The sequence below is a fragment of the Bos indicus genome, chromosome 7 (assembly GCF_029378745.1).
Source record: "Bos indicus isolate NIAB-ARS_2022 breed Sahiwal x Tharparkar chromosome 7, NIAB-ARS_B.indTharparkar_mat_pri_1.0, whole genome shotgun sequence".
Classification (NCBI taxonomy): Eukaryota; Metazoa; Chordata; class Mammalia; order Artiodactyla; family Bovidae; genus Bos; species Bos indicus.
Genome location: NC_091766.1, coordinates 22,765,841 through 22,785,035, shown reverse-complemented (window position 1 = coordinate 22,785,035; position 19,195 = coordinate 22,765,841). Strand labels below are relative to the sequence as shown.

Genomic DNA, 19,195 nt, shown 5'->3' with positions numbered 1-19,195 from the left:
GGAAAATGTACCCTTTATAAACAACTTTCTTATCCATTTTAATTCACTTAAATATTTATTTTTATAAATATGGCATGTGAATAAAACGGTGTGGACTCTGGAATCAGACTATCACCAATAATGAATTAGAATCCACTATAGTGAGCTCTAGGAATTAGGACAATTCTGTCTTCCCCATTTGTACCATGGGAATACCAGTATCTATTTCACAGAGCAGCTATAGAATTCAAGTTTATATAGAGTGCTTAGAGAAGTATATAGGAAGCATACAACAATATATGCTATCATCATCATATAACTGACCCTGCTAAATTAAAATCTAAAAGGGACTTAAGGGATGTCAATAATGGAAAAGTAAAGGGAGAAAAAAGCTAGTTCTACCACTATTTTCTCCTTGTTAGCAAAAGGCATTTGTCAGGAATGTAGGTTGACAGGGTTAATAGAACACATGCTATTTTACGTGCGTGCATTAATGAAAAGGATGCAGTATACGTTAAGAGTTGAGCAACCTTCATTCCAGTTGCATTCATCTCTACACTTACCCCAGACTCCGCCACCTCTTCTTCCTGTAAGCAAGAGCCACAAACATTGAAGCGTGTGTTTGAATAGGAAAGCACAGAAAAAAGACAACAGTTGAAAGTCAGAGAAACTATGGAGACAGAACAGAACAGAAAAATTTTACTAGAAAAAAATGGTAGCTTAACAGTAAAATGACTTTAATGGAATACAAGGTGGTAAAATGAATTATGACATGTACTGAAGGCCAAAAAAGTCCACAATATTTAAAAGTGTGCTTTTAGACCAATTATGTTTTTAATACATAATTAATTTAGAGGCTTATGTTAATAACAAAGCTTAACAGAAAATATTTATTACAAGTTTCCAGGGAAACTTTAAAAGAAAGAATAGAACTTCTGAATTTTTTTCAAAGGTATTTTTGAGCCATTCATTTAAGTGAGACAATGAAATTACAAGGAACATAAAGATTTATAATTTCATTTTTAAGTGCAGAAATTTCTCTATGTATTTGTTCAAGAAATTTTGAACAAACCAAAGCCAACTTAAAATTTAAGTATAAATATATCATGAAAATCTGTACACTCCTGTATCTCCTTATACTATAATTGGGCTGAATCAAGATTCTTTATAACATTTTTATTCTCATTTTTTTGGCCCTCTCCTCTCTACCACCTGATTGGTCTGAGCATATCCCAGACTTGTACTCAATAAGCTCCAGCTGTGGCCAGCCCCAATCTGTTTCTTCAGTCAGCACACTGACTACTGTCCACACTACATAATATGTATCACCAAAATGGCCAAATACTTGCTTAAAGAAAGCTACATGTTTCAGTACTAGCTGACAAAATCAATTTAAGCAAAGTTCAGTCTAATCTAACTATAAATGTTTTATTTTTTCCTATACTGTATCTACTCTAGGCTAGACCATTCAAGGGAACAGTCAAGTTTATTGATTTCCTTCTTTGCTCATTTCTGAGGCACGGCTGGTACTCAGAAAATTATCAACTGGGCTGGCAGGCTCACAAATTCATTCAGGAACCAGGGTGCTAAAATACATGAGTAGACGGATGTCTGTGTAAGGTAAAAGGGAATGGTGGAGCCACTGTACAGGCACATATAACAAAAACAAAAACTTAGAAACAAAGAAACAAACAAATCCTGCAGGTTTGCTTTGGTCCCTGGTTCTTAATTCTTCTGCTTCTACACTGCCGAGCAATGGCACCTCTCATTACATGCAGTGATTCTCAGGTGTGCAACTGGGTAGGGAAGAGGAGATATGACACACTCCTTCTTTCATATTTGGAGAATTTCTAAACTAGAGCAACCATCAGGTCAACTACTCCTAAAAACAGACTTCTGAACTGTGGTTTAAACAAAACAAAAATTCAGAAAACAACCCTGACATATGCTGATTCCATCCGGTTACAACAATTCCATCTCTTTTTGTTTCTTTAGTAGACTCTATTTCTTTTAAGCCACTGAAATTGTGCCTGCTCTGGCAAACATTTCGTTTTTAAAGCCCTTAGGTACTAAAGCTATACACACAGGCCTAGAAGAAAATCAGATAAAAAATTAAAACCCTAGTATCTTTTCATCCTAAAAATTACTAGGAAAAATAATTTACTTTAAGTTTTATATAATTTGAGGAGGCATTTGTTACTACATGAAAGGTGAATTTTAAAAAGCATTCACAAAAAAATAAATAAATAAATAAAAAGCATTCAAAGAAGATCAGGTTAATAGTGAACACAATATTTTCATTTTTATTAAAGATACAGTATCCTTAACTCTGCACTTTCTAAACTGCTAAAGAATTTACATAAGCACCATAACTTGAGACAAAGGAATATATTTTAGACAAATGAAGTAGAACTTATATAGATATTGAACTTTAAAAATATTCAATAAAAATCAAAGACATGCAGACTAATACTTCACACATTTGGTTAGAACCAGATGAAAGTGTCTGTTTTCTCTAATAACTGCAGTAAAGATCAGCAACTTACTTATATTTAAGTTAGATGACATTTTACGAACAATACAGAACTATCTGTGTACTCAAAAAAATTAAGAGAGAAGTAGGGTTCAAATCTCAGCAATTTATGTCATCCTGGACACATTATCTAACTGCTCCGAGTTTCAGTTTCTTTGTATGTAAAGGGCAGGCCAATACTACCAACCTTTAAAGGTTTTTATAATACACTATTATTTGAGATTGACATCTATAAAGCACTTAATACAGCGCACAATAAAAGGCAGATGGTCAATAAGTGAAAAAGATCACTTTCAATGCCACTCTGTAACACTTACACACTTCAATGCCATACCTCTGTCGGAACATCATAGCTGGATCCATGTTAGCAGAAGTCATTCGAACAACCTGACGAATTTCCTTGGCAATCATTCTGAGTTTCTCGAAATTTACCAAACCATCAACTTTGGAATCATTTCCTATAGGATAAAAGTAATTTTTTTAACTCCCCCAATTAAAATATCTATACAAAGGTAGCAGAAGTCAAGTCATTATTCCTGGAGGCACAAATCAGAACCTTTATCAAACTGCCACTTTTTGGTTTTAAGAATTGATAAACCCATATATGGTTTAATCCTGCTCCCAAGGAATGACCTAATGGGAGGAATTATACTCCACGGGAATAATGATTACGAACATTGGAAAGTGATAAACTGTGCATAGCTTCTAAAAGCCACCTCTTCACTGCACTGCAGGCACACCTAGTAAAGTGCAGCCCTCAGTGCTAGCTCTCCAGACGCTCGGCTCACTCAGGCAGGTACCTGCATCTAGTTTTTTGGCAGCAAAGTTAGTAACCACTTGAAAACTTAGGTTTCCACCAGGGGTCATCAAGAGTGACCTTTGGGCTTACCTAGTCCAGTATGGTTGCTACGGTTTACAATGATTTAAAAAATTGTAAAATCAGTTGTGGACACTTAAAAAGTGGAAGACATCCCATGAAAATAAGAATTTCTGCCTTATGTGGAAGAAAAAGAGAGCGGATGGTATGTGGGGGATTAAATAATAGCACGTCTGTTTTCCAAGTGGTAATAACTAGTTAAAATTAAGAGACGGATGGCTCATAGGGACAGACATCTTCAAGTCTACCATATACATGCCCTTCCCCAGAATTTGAATTTACAATCATCACTTTAATCATTAAATACAAATTTGATTGTTCATAAGTTACATAATTTTTGTTTGTTTTATTAAGTAGTTCTCTGAGAAAAAAATTCATACAACTTTCAAAATGGTCTATTTTTCTTTGACAAGAACAGGAATGACACCAGACTTAGCCCAGATGTGGGCTTACGCAGTTCAAACCACAAGGCAAAAAATCATATGTTCAAAGGGTAATCTAACTGTCTTTTTTCCACACCTGTCTTTAACACTTGGTGTGACCCTATTTATTTCCCATGGTGGGCCCCAAGGTATCTCTGTGGAACACCAAGTCCCTGAAGCCAAGATGGAAAACCACATGGGTCTGAACACACGTGGGCTCCCTCTTTGTAGTAAATGGTACCTATCTACTGGACATATAAACTGTTCTGGGTCTCAAAATGAGTTGGAAACAAAATGACAATGCAAAATACTTTCAAGTCATATAAACATGTTTTGAGGGAACATGTAAGAAAATATATTTGAAGTCTCTAGTAATATTTTCTTAAGAAAAAGAAGTAATAATGAAATTAGGGGCAGTATAATTAGTTAATTGGTACAACACACCGAGAACAGTTCGAAAAGTTCAACAAAAATAGAAGAAATACGTTGAGTCATTAAAAAAACTGTCAAGGCAGTGAGGATCTGAAGAAATAATGAAGATGTGTGGCAAATTTAGCATTTCCAGTGCTCCACCTACAGGCCTCTGCTGATTTCAGAAAAGGTGACCATGAGCTGAAAAACTGAGCAGTGCCACCCTGACTTTTGAAGTTAGAGAACAACTTAAGTCTAGATAAATCTTCAATTCTTCGGGTTGGGATCTTTAAGACACACACACACCCACACCCACACACACCCACACCCACCTACCCACCCACCCACCCAACAAAACGTAGACTGGATAAAAGTTCAGTGTTACATTATCTCAAAATGTGAAATGGTTTAAAGTGATTTTTGGATTGCTAGCACTCCTAGCTGCCTGGCAGAATCAAGTTTTAATTCTATCTGGAGAAACAGAATATTGTCCAAAATTCTAGATTATTTCTGTAATTTTTTTATATACAACATCCACCTGGCCAAAAATAACCAGGTACATTTGGTGAAAATTTAATATGACTGAAATGCAAGGGGAAAAAAAAGACAACAGAAAGACTCATTAAAAAAAAATAACACCTAGATTATGGAGTTACTAGAGACAGACACGGAGAAGGCAATGGCACCCCACTCCAGTACTCTTGCCTGGAAAATCCCATGGACGGAGGAGCCTGGTGGGCTGCTGTCTATGGGGTCGCACAGAGTCAGACATGATTGAGTGACTTCACTTTCACTATTCACTTCCATGCATTGGAGAAGGAAACGGCAACCCACTCCAGTGTTCTTGCCTGGAGAATCCCAGGGACGGGGGAGCCTGGTGGGCTGCCGTCTACGGGGTCGCACAGTCGGACACGACTGAAGCGACTTAGCAGCAGCAGCAGCAGAGACAGACATTAAAGTAACTGGTGAATATGTGCAAGGTTATAAAAAACAACTCTGAGAACTCTGGTAGAAAACATGAAGAAATGAATTTAAATTGTAAATCTGGGGGGAAAGCCCAATAACTGAAATAAGGAATATGCTGTTGAATTTAACAGTAAGTCAGACATAGTTGAAGAAATAATTTTAAAATTGGATATTAGGCTAGAAGAAAATTCCAGAATAAATAAAAATATCCAGGTGAGACAAAATCAAAGTCGTATAATAGCAAAGCTAGAGAAAAACAGAGATAGAGAGAAGAGAATATTTTAAAGCAGCTATTAAAGGAGGGTAGATTATTGTCAAAGGAACAACAAATAAGACTGACAGTTGACTTCTAAAAATAACAGTGGAAGTCAGGAGATATTTCTGTTACCTTAAAATGTTGAAAGATAACTGCCAATCAAAATTGTGCCTTAAGAATGAATATTAATTAAAGACATTTTTTCAGATAAACAAAAACTAAGATTTTATCACCAATAGACTTGCACATAAGAAAATAATAATCAGTGTTCTTACAAGGAGAAAAATCCTCAACCATAGGCAAACTTTGAAATTCAGGAAGGGGAAAAAACAGTAACAATATCATCACACTAAATAAATATCGACTTTACTAAACAATATTAGTACCAAGTGGGATTTAAAAGCATGGCAACAACTGTATATAAATCGAGAGGTGAGAGAATGGGTATTTGAATGGTCTGAGTTCTTGCACTGCCTGACACACAGAAAAGTACTAATGGATACTACTCAAAGTAGTATCGGCAAGTATCAATGTTGTAATGTATAGGGTAACACTAGAAAATTAGCAAAATAGTGTGTAGTCAGCAAGTTAATGGAGGACAAATACCACTCACAAAAAAACAATTAAGAGGAGTATAAACTACACGGCTGACTCAATGGACATGAGTTTGAGCAAGCTCCAGGGTTTGGTGATGGACAGGGAAGCCTGGCATGCTGCAGTCCATGGGGTCAAAGAGTCAGACAAAATTGAGTGACTGAACTGAGACTACATGGCAAAAGACTAATAAATTAGGTTTTTAAAACTCAAAACGTGTTGTTCATCAGAAGATAATCTTAAAAGAGCCAAAGGCAGTCATACTATATATATATACATATAGGACTTACACAAAATCCTTAAAAGGTGTATTACAGAAAGAGAACGTTATGAAATATAGGCAAGAAATCAAACTGAATGGATAAAAGAGGACAAATAAATATACAGAAGGGTGTCCAGACACATTAGTAATCAGAGAAATGAACATTAAATTACATCAAGATATAATTACACACCTACTGAAATGGGTAGAAATAAAAAGAATGAATTGACCAGGTACTGGAGACAGCGAGGAACAATAAGAATGCTCATGTCACTGCCAGTGTTCCACTTCAGTAGATTAACACCAAACTGTCTCCCCAAGTTGACTGTATGAATATTTATAAATTTCACTGTGAATTATATCAAACAAAAATGCATGTGTACTATGAGATATGTGAAAGGATATTCACAGCAGCATTATTTGTATTGAGTAAACAGTGGAAACTATCAAATGCTCATCAACAGATTGAATGAATCCACTATATCGCATTTATGTAATGCAATGTCAAAATAGTTTTGAATAATGAATTACAATTACACTCAAAAACATGCAAGAATCTCATCACACAAGTCTAATGTTCACCAAAATAATCCAGAAGCCAAACCAAAAACTAAAAAAACAAATATACTCTGTGGATACATAAAGCTCGAGAACAGGTAAAACCATCGTATTAGAAGTCAACACAAGTATCTTTAGGGAAGATGAAGGTGGTAACTGGAAAGGGGCACAAGTGGGGCTGCTGGGAGGGAGGCAATGTTTTTTCTTGACTGGGTGTTGGTTGCCTGGGTGTTTGCTTTGTCATAATCCATTAAGTTGTTCACTTGTTTGCGGTACTTTTCTGTTTGTGTTCAGTAACTAAAAAAAGAAGTTGGGAGTCTGATCTTGGTTGTGTGTGAATTGCATTGGGTAAACACCAACATCTGTTCTTATCAATAATGTGGGTTTTTCCTAAGATTTACTACATTTAATTGGGTAAAGCTTTTAGTGACTTATAATCAATAGACTGAAAAATATATTAAATACATTATAATTCTGTAGAATTAGCTGAAGTTAAGCATGCTAATTTTCAAGTAACTTTAAAATACCTTCATGTAGAAATGTCATATCTTTCTTGACAACAGGAAAGAGTGGAATAATTGGAGGCTGCATGCTTTGACTACTAAGAATATTTCTGTATTTTGCCATGTTTCTGGATGGATCAAAAAGGTCTTGCAGATCTTGGAAGTGTTTATCATACTTGCTTGGTAACTTTTCCCAAGTACCTCTGAGTCGTGCTACAGATGCCAAGTTCAAACCACTGCCAAAGATGAGAATAAAAACATTAAAAAGAGGCTTGCAAGAGAGGTAGGACGCAGGTCAGGTTAAGTGTATAAACCAATTTTTTTGAATGAAGCTAAAATAAGCAGATACATCTTATATAAACAGTAGAACCATAAAAAAAATAATAAATAAAAGGGACTCCTTGATCTTGTAAAACAAGAAAAACTTGCTTCAAAGGAACTACATTATGTGCCAATGGTTGTATATAGCTTTTTTTTAAGGGTGCATGTAAATGACAAATACAGTAAATCCATTAAACATACATTTAACTTAAAAATAAACTTCAAGCATCACAATGTTTTTGTATGTTTTACTTAGAAATAATTTTATGGAGACATTATTTATTTGAAAGTGGTATAAGTGATAACAAGTGCTATATAAATATAAGTGAGGCAAGTTCTGAGACTGAAAACCTTCTTTCTTTGAGATTTTGGCCATTCATGTCCCTGATTTCAATACTTCCATAGGTTCTAATCCTGTTGTCTGTCAAGTGTCTATATACTCAATGTCTCCTCTTTTGTTCTCGGCTACCTGACTTTTACCTCTACCACAGAATTTAAAATGTTCTCTTGACTTATGATTTTAAACTGTGGAATTAGGAAATCTTTGTTTCCTCTGTTTCTCAGAAATCATCTCAAAAACTATAAGGATGAATAAGAGAAATGCAGATTTCATTTCCACCAAAACTTAAGAGATATCTGTAACTCCTAAACAGAATGGCTATCAAAAAATAGTCAAGTCAAATCTAAGTATGCAAAATGCTGAAAAAGGAGGCCTGCAGCGGAAGATTTCAATGAAAGCTGTAAACCATAGCGCTCCAAAGCAGGTAACTTACTCCAAAGGCAAAACCAGCAATCCCCTATTTGGAACAACAAAGCAGGGTCCATAGACTGATAGAATTAGGAAGGGGCTGGACTCTTGTTCTTCACCAGGGAATGTCAGGGAAAGTAAGATTTAAAACAGTGTGTGCAGTGATATAACATCTTGGCTAGAAGCAGTTTAATAGTGACACAAGACAGCAGAGAGAAACTGAGTTGTAAGCACCCAGAAAACTGTATATCTCCATTTGCTGGAGAGAAGTTAAGGGTAAAAAAAATTCACATACAAGCTCTATTTCTGCTAGCCTGGAACACTTCCCTGGCTCCTCTCCCGTATGAATCTCCTGCAGATAAGATGGTATAGGAAAACTCATGTCCTTCTAAAATAAGGAATGAATAAAGGAGCCATAACATGCTGCTATGAGGAAAAACACAGACCATAAAGAAGGAAGATGTTCCGACAATAAAAACTGGGACTGACTAATGACCCTAGTATCCATGATTCAAATGAATTAATAAAGTAAACAAAGAGCAATGAAGTGATATAAGAGTTTAGGAAAATATATATATTGATTTAAAAAATTAACAAGTTTAGGAAAAATTGGAAGAAAAACCACAACTATCAGAAAAATGAAAGCAATGCTGGAACCTACATAAAGAAAAAGACAGCTAAGATCTTGAGCAAATATCTTAAAAGGACTGACAAAAGCAATCAATGGAAATGGTCAGAGTTGAGGAGAACGACAGAGAAAATGGGCTTCGCTGGTGGCTCAGATGGTAAAGACTCTGCCTGCAATGCAGCAGATTTGGGTATGATCCCTGGGTCATGAAGCTCCCCTGGAGAGGGAAACAGCAACCCACTCCAGTATTCTTGCCTGCAGAATCCCATGGACAGAGGAGCTGGCAGGGTACAGTCCATGGGGTTGAAAAGAGTCAGACACGACTGACTCACACTTTCACTTTCTTTTCAGAGAAAAAATAATGGATATGGAAGACAAAGGCTATCTAAAATTTATATAATTGGTATCCTTGAAGCAGGAAACAAAAATAATGGAACTGAAAAAAATCTTCAAAAGTACAATTTGAGAAAACTATCCAGGAACAAAAGAACTTAATCTATAGAATAGGTACCACAGTTTCAGAGAACCTGACACAGAACTAAATGAGATGTAGAAACACCCACGTAAGGTAAATGACTTCAGAGACAAGAAAATAAAAGGGGAAGCAAGCTCTGAAACCTGTACAACTACATGGAACACTAGCTGTAGAGCAATTATCTATGAGGTTCCCAAGAAATAACATGTTAGAAAAGAACTTTAAAGCCAGATAAAGTGATAGCGAAGTTCAAAAGCAACAGAAAAATATTTTGAATATGCTTAGGATATATCATTTCCAAAAGCATTTTTAAGAAATGATTAGAAAACAAAATTCAATCAGGAGATAAGGAGAGAGAGTGATGTCAACATTATAGTGTCATAAGACATCCCTATCCCAACAACAAAAACTCAGCCCCTATCCATGAACAGTGGGACCCAGAAACATGGACCAAGGGACCAGAGAGGAGTCTTACCCACCAGCGTACTGGGTAACAGGCAGGAAGATTTGGAGTGGGGAATCTAGAGGAGACTATGAAATGGTTCTGGCCCCTTTCAGCTATGGACTGAGAACATATGCAGAACACTGACTTCGGTGGTCACCTTCAGAGAAGAGGAACTTTGTGAAGTCCAGGTTTCCAAAGGAGAAGTTCGAGTGCTCCGCTGAAGTAGACGAGAACAGAAGAGTGTGAGTGAAATGGGATAGGAACAGCTTGACTTTGTTGGCATCACTCCTCCCCCAAGGAAGCATTATTGTTGTTGTTGTTCAGTTGCTCAGTCATGTCTGATTCTTTGCGACCCCATGACTGCAGCACGCCAGGCTTCCCTGTCTTTCACCACCTCCCGGAGCTTGCTCATGTCCATAGAGTTGGTGATGCAATCCAACCATCTCATCCTCTGTCGGCCTCTTCTCCTCTTGCCTTTGGTCTTTCCCAGCATCAGGGTCTTTTCTAATGAGCTGGCTCTTCTCATCAGGTGGCCAAACTATTGGAGCTTCAGCATCAGTCCCTCCAGTGAATATTCAGGATGATTTTCCTTTAGGATTTACTGATTTGATCTTGCAGTCCAAGGGAGTCTCAAGAGTCTTCTCCAACACCACAGTCCAAAAGCATCAATTCTTTGGCACTCAGCCTTTTTTATGGTCCAAATCTCACAACTGTACATGACCACTGCAAAAACCACAGCTTTGACTATACGGGCCTTTGTCAGCAAAGTAATGTCTCTGCTTTCTAATACGTTGTCTAGGTGTGTCATAGCTACTCTTCCAAGGAGCAAGCATCTTTTAATTTCATGGCTGCAGTCACCATCTGCAGTGATTTTGGAGCCCAAGAAAATAAAGTCTGTCACTGATTCCACTTTTCCTCTTCTATTTGCCATGAATTTAATGGAACCGGATGCCATAATCTTAGTTTTTTGCATGTTGAGTTTTAAAGCCAGCTTTTTCACTCTCCTCTTTCACCTTCATCAACAGGCTCTTTTGTTCCTCTTCACTTTCTGACATAAGGGTGATGTCATCTGCATATATGAGGCTGTTGATCTTTCTCCCAGCAACCTTGATTCCAGCTTGTGCTTCATCCAGCCAGGCATTTCACGTGATATATTTTGCATATAAGTTAAATAAGCAGGGTGACAATACACAGCCTTGACATGTTCCTTTCCCAATTTGGAACCAGTCCTTTGTTTCATGTCTGGTTCTAACTCTTGCTTCTTAACCTGCACACAGGTTTTGCAGGAGGCAGGTAAGGTGGTCTGGTATTCCCATCTCTAAGAATTTTCTGGTATGTTGTGATCCACGCAGTCAAAGGCTTTCGTGTAGTCAAGGAAGCAGAAGTAGATGCTTTTCTGGAATTCTCTTCCTTTTTCTATGATCCAATGGAGGTTGGCAATCTGACCTCTGGTTCCTCTGCCTTTTCTAAACCCAGCTTGAATATCTGAAAGTTCTCAGTTCACGTACTGTTGAAGCCCAGCTTGGAGGATTTTGAGCATTACTTGCTAGAATGTGAAATAAGTACAACTGTGTGGTAGTTTGAACATTCTTTGGCATTGCCCTTCTTTGGAACTGGAATGAAAACTGACCTTTTCCAGTCCTGTGGATACTGCTGAGTTTTCGAAATTTGCTGGCATATTGAGTGCAGCACTTTAATACCAGCATCTTTTAGGATCTGAAGTAGTTCAGCTGGAATTCCATCACCTCCACTAGCTTTGTTCATAGTGATGCTTCCTAAGGCCCACTTAACTTTGCACTCCAAGATGTCTGGCTCTAGGTTAGTGATTCCCACCATTGTGGTTATCTGGGTCATTAGATCTTTTAAATATAGTTCTTCTGCGTGTTCCTGCCACCTCTTCTTAATAGCTTCTGCTTCTGTTATATCCATTTCTGTCCTTTATTGTGCCATCTTAGCATGAAATGTACCCTTGATATCTCTAATTTTCTTGAAGAGATCTCTAGTCTTTCCCATTCTATTATTTTCCTTTATTTCTTTGCATTGTTCACTTAGGAAGGCTTTCTTATCTCTCTTTGCTTCTCTTTGCAACTCTGCATTCAGATGGGTATATCATTCCTTTTCTCCTTTGCTTTTCGTGAAAGGCAAGCCAAAAGGCAAGGAAGCATAACTCAAGCCTAAACTAGATGGCTCTTGATCTCTCCAACAGGGAAAAGGGAGAGCAAGTTGGGAATGCCTGGCTGTTCAAACCATGTGAGGTGTTGCTAAAGACACTTATTCTCTCTTCCAGCATCCAGAGCACTAAAGTGGGATCTCTATGAGTGGGAGGGAGGGAACAGATCAGAAGAGTAGCATGTAAGATTCCAAAAGGATATTAAAGGAATGAGGTGCCTGCTAACGCCTCTGGATTCCAACAGGAAGCCCATCCAGAAGACATAGAAAGTGAGTGTTAGCTGCTCAGTTGTGTCTGACTCTTTGCGACCCCAAGGACTGTAGGCAACCAGGCTCCTCTGTCCCTGGGATTCTCCAGGCAATAGTACTGGTGTGGGTTGCCATTCCCTTCTCTGGGGAATCTTCCCAACCCAGGAATCGAACCCAGGTCTCCTATTTCAGGCAGATTCTTCACCATCTAAGCCACCAGGGAAGCTCCCCAGGAGACACAGGAAAACCTCAATTGTAAATCCTCCTGATGTACCCAAGAGTACCTGCAGCTCACTGTGCTCAAACCCACACCTTCCACCCCTCTGCTACTGGCTTCCTGTGAAAGGTCCCAAAAGAAACCTCTGGAAGAGAGGAAAAACATACAGAAAACAGGCTGGAGTCTGTGGGTGAAGAAGAAACCACAAATCTGAACTGTAGCACTACCTTTAGGAAAATAAAAGAGACATATCAGCATGTGACATGGTACATCCTAGGATACAGAGAAAACATACAAGCTTCAGCATTCTGCCCAAGAGGGAACAAGAAGCCTGGAGCAGGTGTACCCACACAATGCTAGAGAGAAAGTCTCAGAATCTGTATTAGGAATGACAAAAGGATTTTTTCCTCCTGAAGGCAATTCATAAAAATTAGAGAAGATGAAAGCAATTTCAAATGCAGAAAAAGCAAGGCAAAACTCCCTGAAGCATGAAAAAACAAGGAAACATGACATCACGAAAAGTTCACAATAATCTTCCAGTAATCAAAGGCACAGCAATCCATAATTTACCTAATAAAGAATTCAAAATAGGTGTTTTAAGAAAACTCAATCAGCTATAAGAAAACAGAAAGATGGGTCAATGAAATCAGAAAAACAATATATAATCAAAATACAGACATCAAAAGAAAGAACCAAAAGAGTATTCTGGAATGGAAGAATTCAGTGAATGAAATGAAAAAAATTGCAATAGAGAATAGCAACATCAAGTAGACCAAAGAGAAGGAAAAATCACTGAGATAAATGATAGGAACTTTGAAATAACTCAGAGTGAGGAGAAAAAAGCATGAAAAAAAGAAAAAAAATGAAGAAAGCCAATGAAGAGAAAAAAGAAAAAGAATGAAGAAAGCTGGGAAACCATTATGGAAGAAAACTCAAAACAGCCAAGATACAAACCCTTGGGGTTCCAGAGGGAGAAGGGAAGAGAAAGAAGACCACTAAAGAGGTACAGCTGAGAAATCTCCAAACCTGGGAAGAGGCCTCGACATCCAAGTTCATGAACCTAACAGATTACCCCATTATTTCAATCCAAGACAACTTTCTCCAAGACACATTATAACAAAACTGTCAACATGAAAGAAAGAATTCTACAGGCAGCAAGAGAAAAGAAGATTGTAACTTACAAGGGAACTCCCATTAGACTATCAGTAAACTTTTCAGCAGAAAACTTACAAGCAGGAGAGAGTGGACTAATACATTCAAAGTGCAGAAAGGAAAAAATTACCAGTCAAGAGTACTCTATCTGGCAAAGTTATCCTAGAGAAGTAGACTTTCCCTGGAAATCAAGAGCTGAGAAGTTCATAATTACTAGATCTGCCTTATAAGAAATGCTAAAAGAAGTTCTTAAAATGAAATGACACAAATAATGTTAAAACATATGAAAATATACAACGCTCTGATGAACATTAAGTATAGAGTTAAGCTAAAAAATACTCTCAACAATGAAATATGATGGTATATTAACCACTAAACTAGAGAATAAAGGTTAAATGACGAGAATATAAAAAACACTTGCTATTACAATTTGCGAGTGAATACACTACATAAAAAGGCAAATTGTGACACTGAAAACATAAAAGAGGGGGCAGACTCTTGAGAGTCCCTTGGACTGCAAGGAGATCCAACCAGTCCATTCTGAAGGAGATCAGCCCTGGGATTTCTTTGGAAGGAATGATGCTAAAGCTGAAACTCCAGTACTTTGGCCACCTCATGCGAAGAGTTGACTCAACGGAAAAGGCTCTGATGCTGGGAGGGTTTGGGGGGGCAGGAGGAGAAGGGGACGACAGAGGATGAGATGGCTGGATGGCATCACTGACTCGATGGACGTGAGTCTGGGTGAACTCCAGGAGTTGGTGATGGACAGGGAGGCCTGGCGTGCTGCGATTCATGGGGTCGCAAAGAGTTGAACACGACTGAACGACTGAACTGAACTGAACTGAACTGAGAGTTGTATGTGACTGGAATTTTATCAGTGTCAAATAGACTGTTACATCTCTAAGAGGTTTCATGTAAGTGTCATGGTAACTAACCACAAAGCAAAAACCCATAGTGGATTCACAAAAGGTGAAGAAAAGAAAATCAGAGCATACTACCAGGAAAAGTATCAATTCACAAAGGAACAAAGCAACAGAGTAAAAAATAAGAGTAAAAAAGAAAGAAGGGACTTACAGAACATCCAGGAAACAATAAGATGGCAGGAGTAAGTGCTTACATATCAATAGTTACTCTAAGACCCCCCCAGTAGTGCAGTGGGTAAGAATCCACCTGCCAATGGCGGGGACTTGGATTTGATGCCTGGTCTGAGAGGATTCCACATGCTGCACAGTGGCTGGGCCTCAGCGCCACAACTACTGAGCCCACCACGCTCCAGAGTGGTGAGCCTCAGCCACTTAAATCTGCTCGCCCTAGGCCCATGGGCTCCAACTACCGAGCCTGTGTGCTGCAACTCTGACGCCTCCGTGCCCAGAGCCTATGCTCCGGAACAAGAGCAACCAGCACAATGAGAAGCCTACACACGGCAACAAAGTGCAGCCCCCGCAGGCTGCAGCCAGGGGAAGCCCGCTGCGAAGACTGAAGGCAAGAGGCCAAGAGCTCGACAGAGGAGGAGATGACTGGGTGGCATCACTGACTCAATGGCCATGAGTTTGAGCAAACTCCGGGAGATAGTCAAGGACAGGAAAGCCTGGCGTGCTGCAGTCCATGGGGTCACAAACAGCTGGACATGACTGAGTGACTAAACAACAGATACATAAAGGGTATTCCATTCAATACCAGCAGAACACACATTCTTCTCGAGCATACACAGAACATCTTTCAGGTTAGGTCATGTAAGCCAAAAACAAGTCTCAGCAAATTTAAGAAGACTGAAATCATACCAGCTATCTTTTCTGACCACAATTTGTGAAACTAGTTATTAACAGCAAGAGGAAAAATAAAACATCTACAAATATATGGAAATTAAACAGCACTCCCTTGAACAAACAATGGGTCAGAGAAATCAAAGGGGAAATTAAAAAGTACTTCTAAATAAAGGAAAATGGATATACAACATACCAAAATTTGGGGGATACTTCAAGAGCAGTTCCAGGACCTAAACTGATAATGACAAATTTCTCAAATAAATTACTTAACATATGTAACGAGAAAAAGGAGAAACAGCCCATTTGAAAAATAACAAAAATCCAAGTAGAAATAAAGAAGAGACCAGAAAAAAACAATAGAAAATATCAATGAAACTAAGAAAGTTATCAGAAATAATAAAACTGACAATTCTTTGGCTAGACTTAGGAAAACGAGAACTCAAATAAATAAAATATGCTATAAATTCCAGTCATAGGTGACTGATTCACCCATTTCATCTCAGCTGTAAAGTTAATATGTCCTTTATATTTTGTAATGCATTGTGATATAAAATGTAGGAATACTAAGCAATTAACGTTGGCACCCCACTCCAGTACTCTTGCCTGGAAAATCCCATGGATGGAGGAGCCTGGTAGGCTGCAGTCCATGGGATCACCAAGCGACTTTGCGATCTGAGCGACTTCCCTTTCACTTTTCACTTTCATGCATTGGAGAAGGAAATGGCAACCCACTCCAGTGTTCTTGCCTGGAGAATCCCAAGGACGGGGGAGCCTGGTGGGCTGCCGTCTGTGGGGTCGCATAGAGTCGGACATGACTGAAGCGACTTAGCAGTATCAACGTTACATGAACTGTCAAAAATGTAAATAAAATGTTCTTCATAACAAAACCAACCTAACCAAAACAAAGCTTCCTAACCAAATGTCTGACCTTTTTTGTACCCATCTTGGGGCTGCTCTCCACCGTTCTCTCTCATTCTACTTCCTTGATTTTAACGACACTATCATAACTATGCTGTCTACTATCTCTTGTATTAGTACTCTAGTTCTTTGGTTGGATTTGCTTCTTTACCCTCACCTTGAGGATGGCCTCTAAGATATGTTTTTTTACCATATTCTTTGGACACTCTACACAGAGATCTCTTCTGGAGTCAATCAGGTTTTTTGAGGGGCGGGGGTTGTTTGTTTTTTTAATGGAGTACTCCAAAACTGAGCTGGTAACGCTCAGATTCTTTACTCCATGTTTCCTATACAAACAGTTTCAATTTCTAGCCTTCTAATTGTCTATCAATGGCATCTGTGTTCCCTTGTTTTAGACTCAGCTGTTAAAAACTGTGAGGTAGTTGGTGTAAGTCCTGAATTCCACAAATGAGAAACTGGTCTTCAGTTTTCTCTTGCTACCACAAGGAAGAGGTAAGATTCAAATACAGATGCGCCTGATTCTAAAGGCCACTCTGTTAATCTCTATTCAACACTTCTTCCACAATGTCTAGTTCTATTGCATCCAATGGTTAAATTTCATAAAGGAGTTTGCTATTACTATGACAGATTTATGATTTAGAAGTTGCTATAAAGATTTTAATTTTATCTCTTGTGAGTACTAGAAAGAAATCATAATTAATTTTTGGGAGAGTGTGCACAGATGGAATTAGTTACGGTAGTTATTATGCTACCATATACAAGTACATGACCTTTAAAAGGACCACATTACTACTACCCTCCACCTTTAAAATTAGACTTGTTTTAGGAGGAATCCTTCTGTGATCAGCATTGTGCTGGATGAGGGTCTGAAAATAAAGTATGTACACCGAGATTCTCATAAGTGAAGAGAAGGAGGAAGGTTCCCAGAAGCTCATGTAACCACCAACACTTCCTGGGTTTATAAACTTTGAAGGATTTTCACAATTCTAATGTCCCAGCTTGTCTGAGTGGCAACACATTCAATGATACCTCATATAGTCTGTGAGAAACAGGAAGAGGTCACCAAATGGTTGCATTATTTGTTGCTGCTGTGGTCACTTCAAAATAGCAGTTTTAAATTACTGCATTAATATCACCAATTTGTAGTGCATTGATTTTTCAATGTCAAATCACAGTGAATCAGGTACTGCCTGATGCACAGTACAGAAGTCTGATGATAAAGACCAGGTATCAGGCATATATCCAAGAAGGTATAATCCCTCATGGGGGAGAAATGAAGAAAACTGGGCAGGGAACCACCTCTACTTAACAAAAAAATGTTTAAGTGACTGAAAGATGGAAGAAACAAAAAGAGAAAAAAACAGTATCACCAAAATGGAAAATATGTTCAATCTAACAACATTTATATAAAAATATATTCATTGAACTTTTCTTCTCCTGCTCATTTAATACCTAAGAAGAAAACCAGCTTCAAGTTCAGTATCATGACAAAATCATACAGAAATATTTGTACAAACTTACCTTATTATTGCAAACATGGAATTGAAGTTCTTACATTCTCGACAATGAAGTGCAATTTTAATAAAATGTTTAATAATCTTCATTCGTTTGAGCTGATTTGATTCAGTTAAAATCTCTGATGCAACCCAGAATGTCTCTTGGTTTACAATGTCTTCAAATTCTTTCAAGTGAGTATTTCCTGTTTTGGACTCTAACTTAAAAAGGTCATCAATATATTCAGTAGGCTCAATATTACGAAATAAATCAAAGTCCCTCATTGACAGCTGAGTGGCCACCTCAATAGTACTTAGTTGTAGCATGGACAGCTGGCTTTCCTTAACTAGTTCTTGAGCATCTTCATCTGAACATAGGGTTTCTGTTTCCATGTTATTTTTCAAATAATACCTAAAAGGAAAAATGGCTTTTATAAGTGATTTCACATTTATAAGAGCACTTTTCCTCTTTATCACTGTTGTCAAAACATCACTATAAAAAAAAAAAATCATTATACTATTAATAACTTTTTGTCACAGACAGGGGTGGGGATGATTTGGGAGAATGGCATTAAAACATGTATAATATTATATAAGAAACGAATCACCAGTCCAGGTTCGATGTAGGATACAGGAAGCTTGGGGCTGGTGCACTGGGATGACCCAGAGGGATGGTATAGGGAGGGAGGTGGGAGGGGGGTTCAGGATGGGGAGCACGTGTACACCTGTGGTGGATACATGTTGATGTATGGCAAAACCAATACAATATTGTAAAGTAAAAAATAATAATAATAATAAATAAATATAAATTAAAGAGGTAAAAAAAAACCTTTGTCAGAAATGTCAGCAGAATATTCATTTAAAGATAAAATGGAAAATTAACATTTTAAATGAGAAGACTTTGAAGAAGTTGTTCTCTTATTCTACCATTTAACATCTATGAATTTAAAGTGTAAAAGTAACGTTGATTATACTGTAAAACTTAATGATTTTAAGAAATTATTCACATGTTGTGTGAACAATCATGTGTATACTCTTGAGAACCAAAGCTTTAATGAGGGCTCTATAAGGATGCAGGACACATAATAGGTACTATACAAAATACTTGTTCATGGACAGCATGAGTAAACTCCTGAATCAAGACTGTCTACAGTTCTATTTGGAAGGTGTTGCTGTACTCACTTTCTTCTTAACTTGAAATTTTCAAGAAAAGCAAAGAATGAAACCCATACAGAACAGAAACTTCCATTACT

General features: G+C 37.8%; 1 protein-coding gene across 10 annotated transcripts in view; it reads right to left on the bottom strand.

The window, feature by feature from the left end:
- RAPGEF6 (Rap guanine nucleotide exchange factor 6) overlaps positions 1 to 19,195 on the bottom strand; it is a 227,846-nt gene that overhangs the window by 21,526 nt on the left and 187,125 nt on the right. For 8 of the 10 annotated variants that reach the window (XM_070792042.1, XM_070792033.1, XM_070792038.1 and 5 more), the window contains 4 exons: positions 17,971 to 18,354; positions 7,386 to 7,597; positions 2,847 to 2,970; positions 543 to 566 (listed from right to left, as the gene is read on the bottom strand). In XM_070792042.1, coding sequence (XP_070648143.1) covers positions 543 to 566; positions 2,847 to 2,970; positions 7,386 to 7,597; positions 17,971 to 18,354 — 744 coding nt within the window. The remainder of the gene's footprint in view (positions 1 to 542; positions 567 to 2,846; positions 2,971 to 7,385; positions 7,598 to 17,970; positions 18,355 to 19,195) is intronic. The other 2 variants (XM_070792043.1, XM_070792034.1) reach the window with 1 other exon arrangement.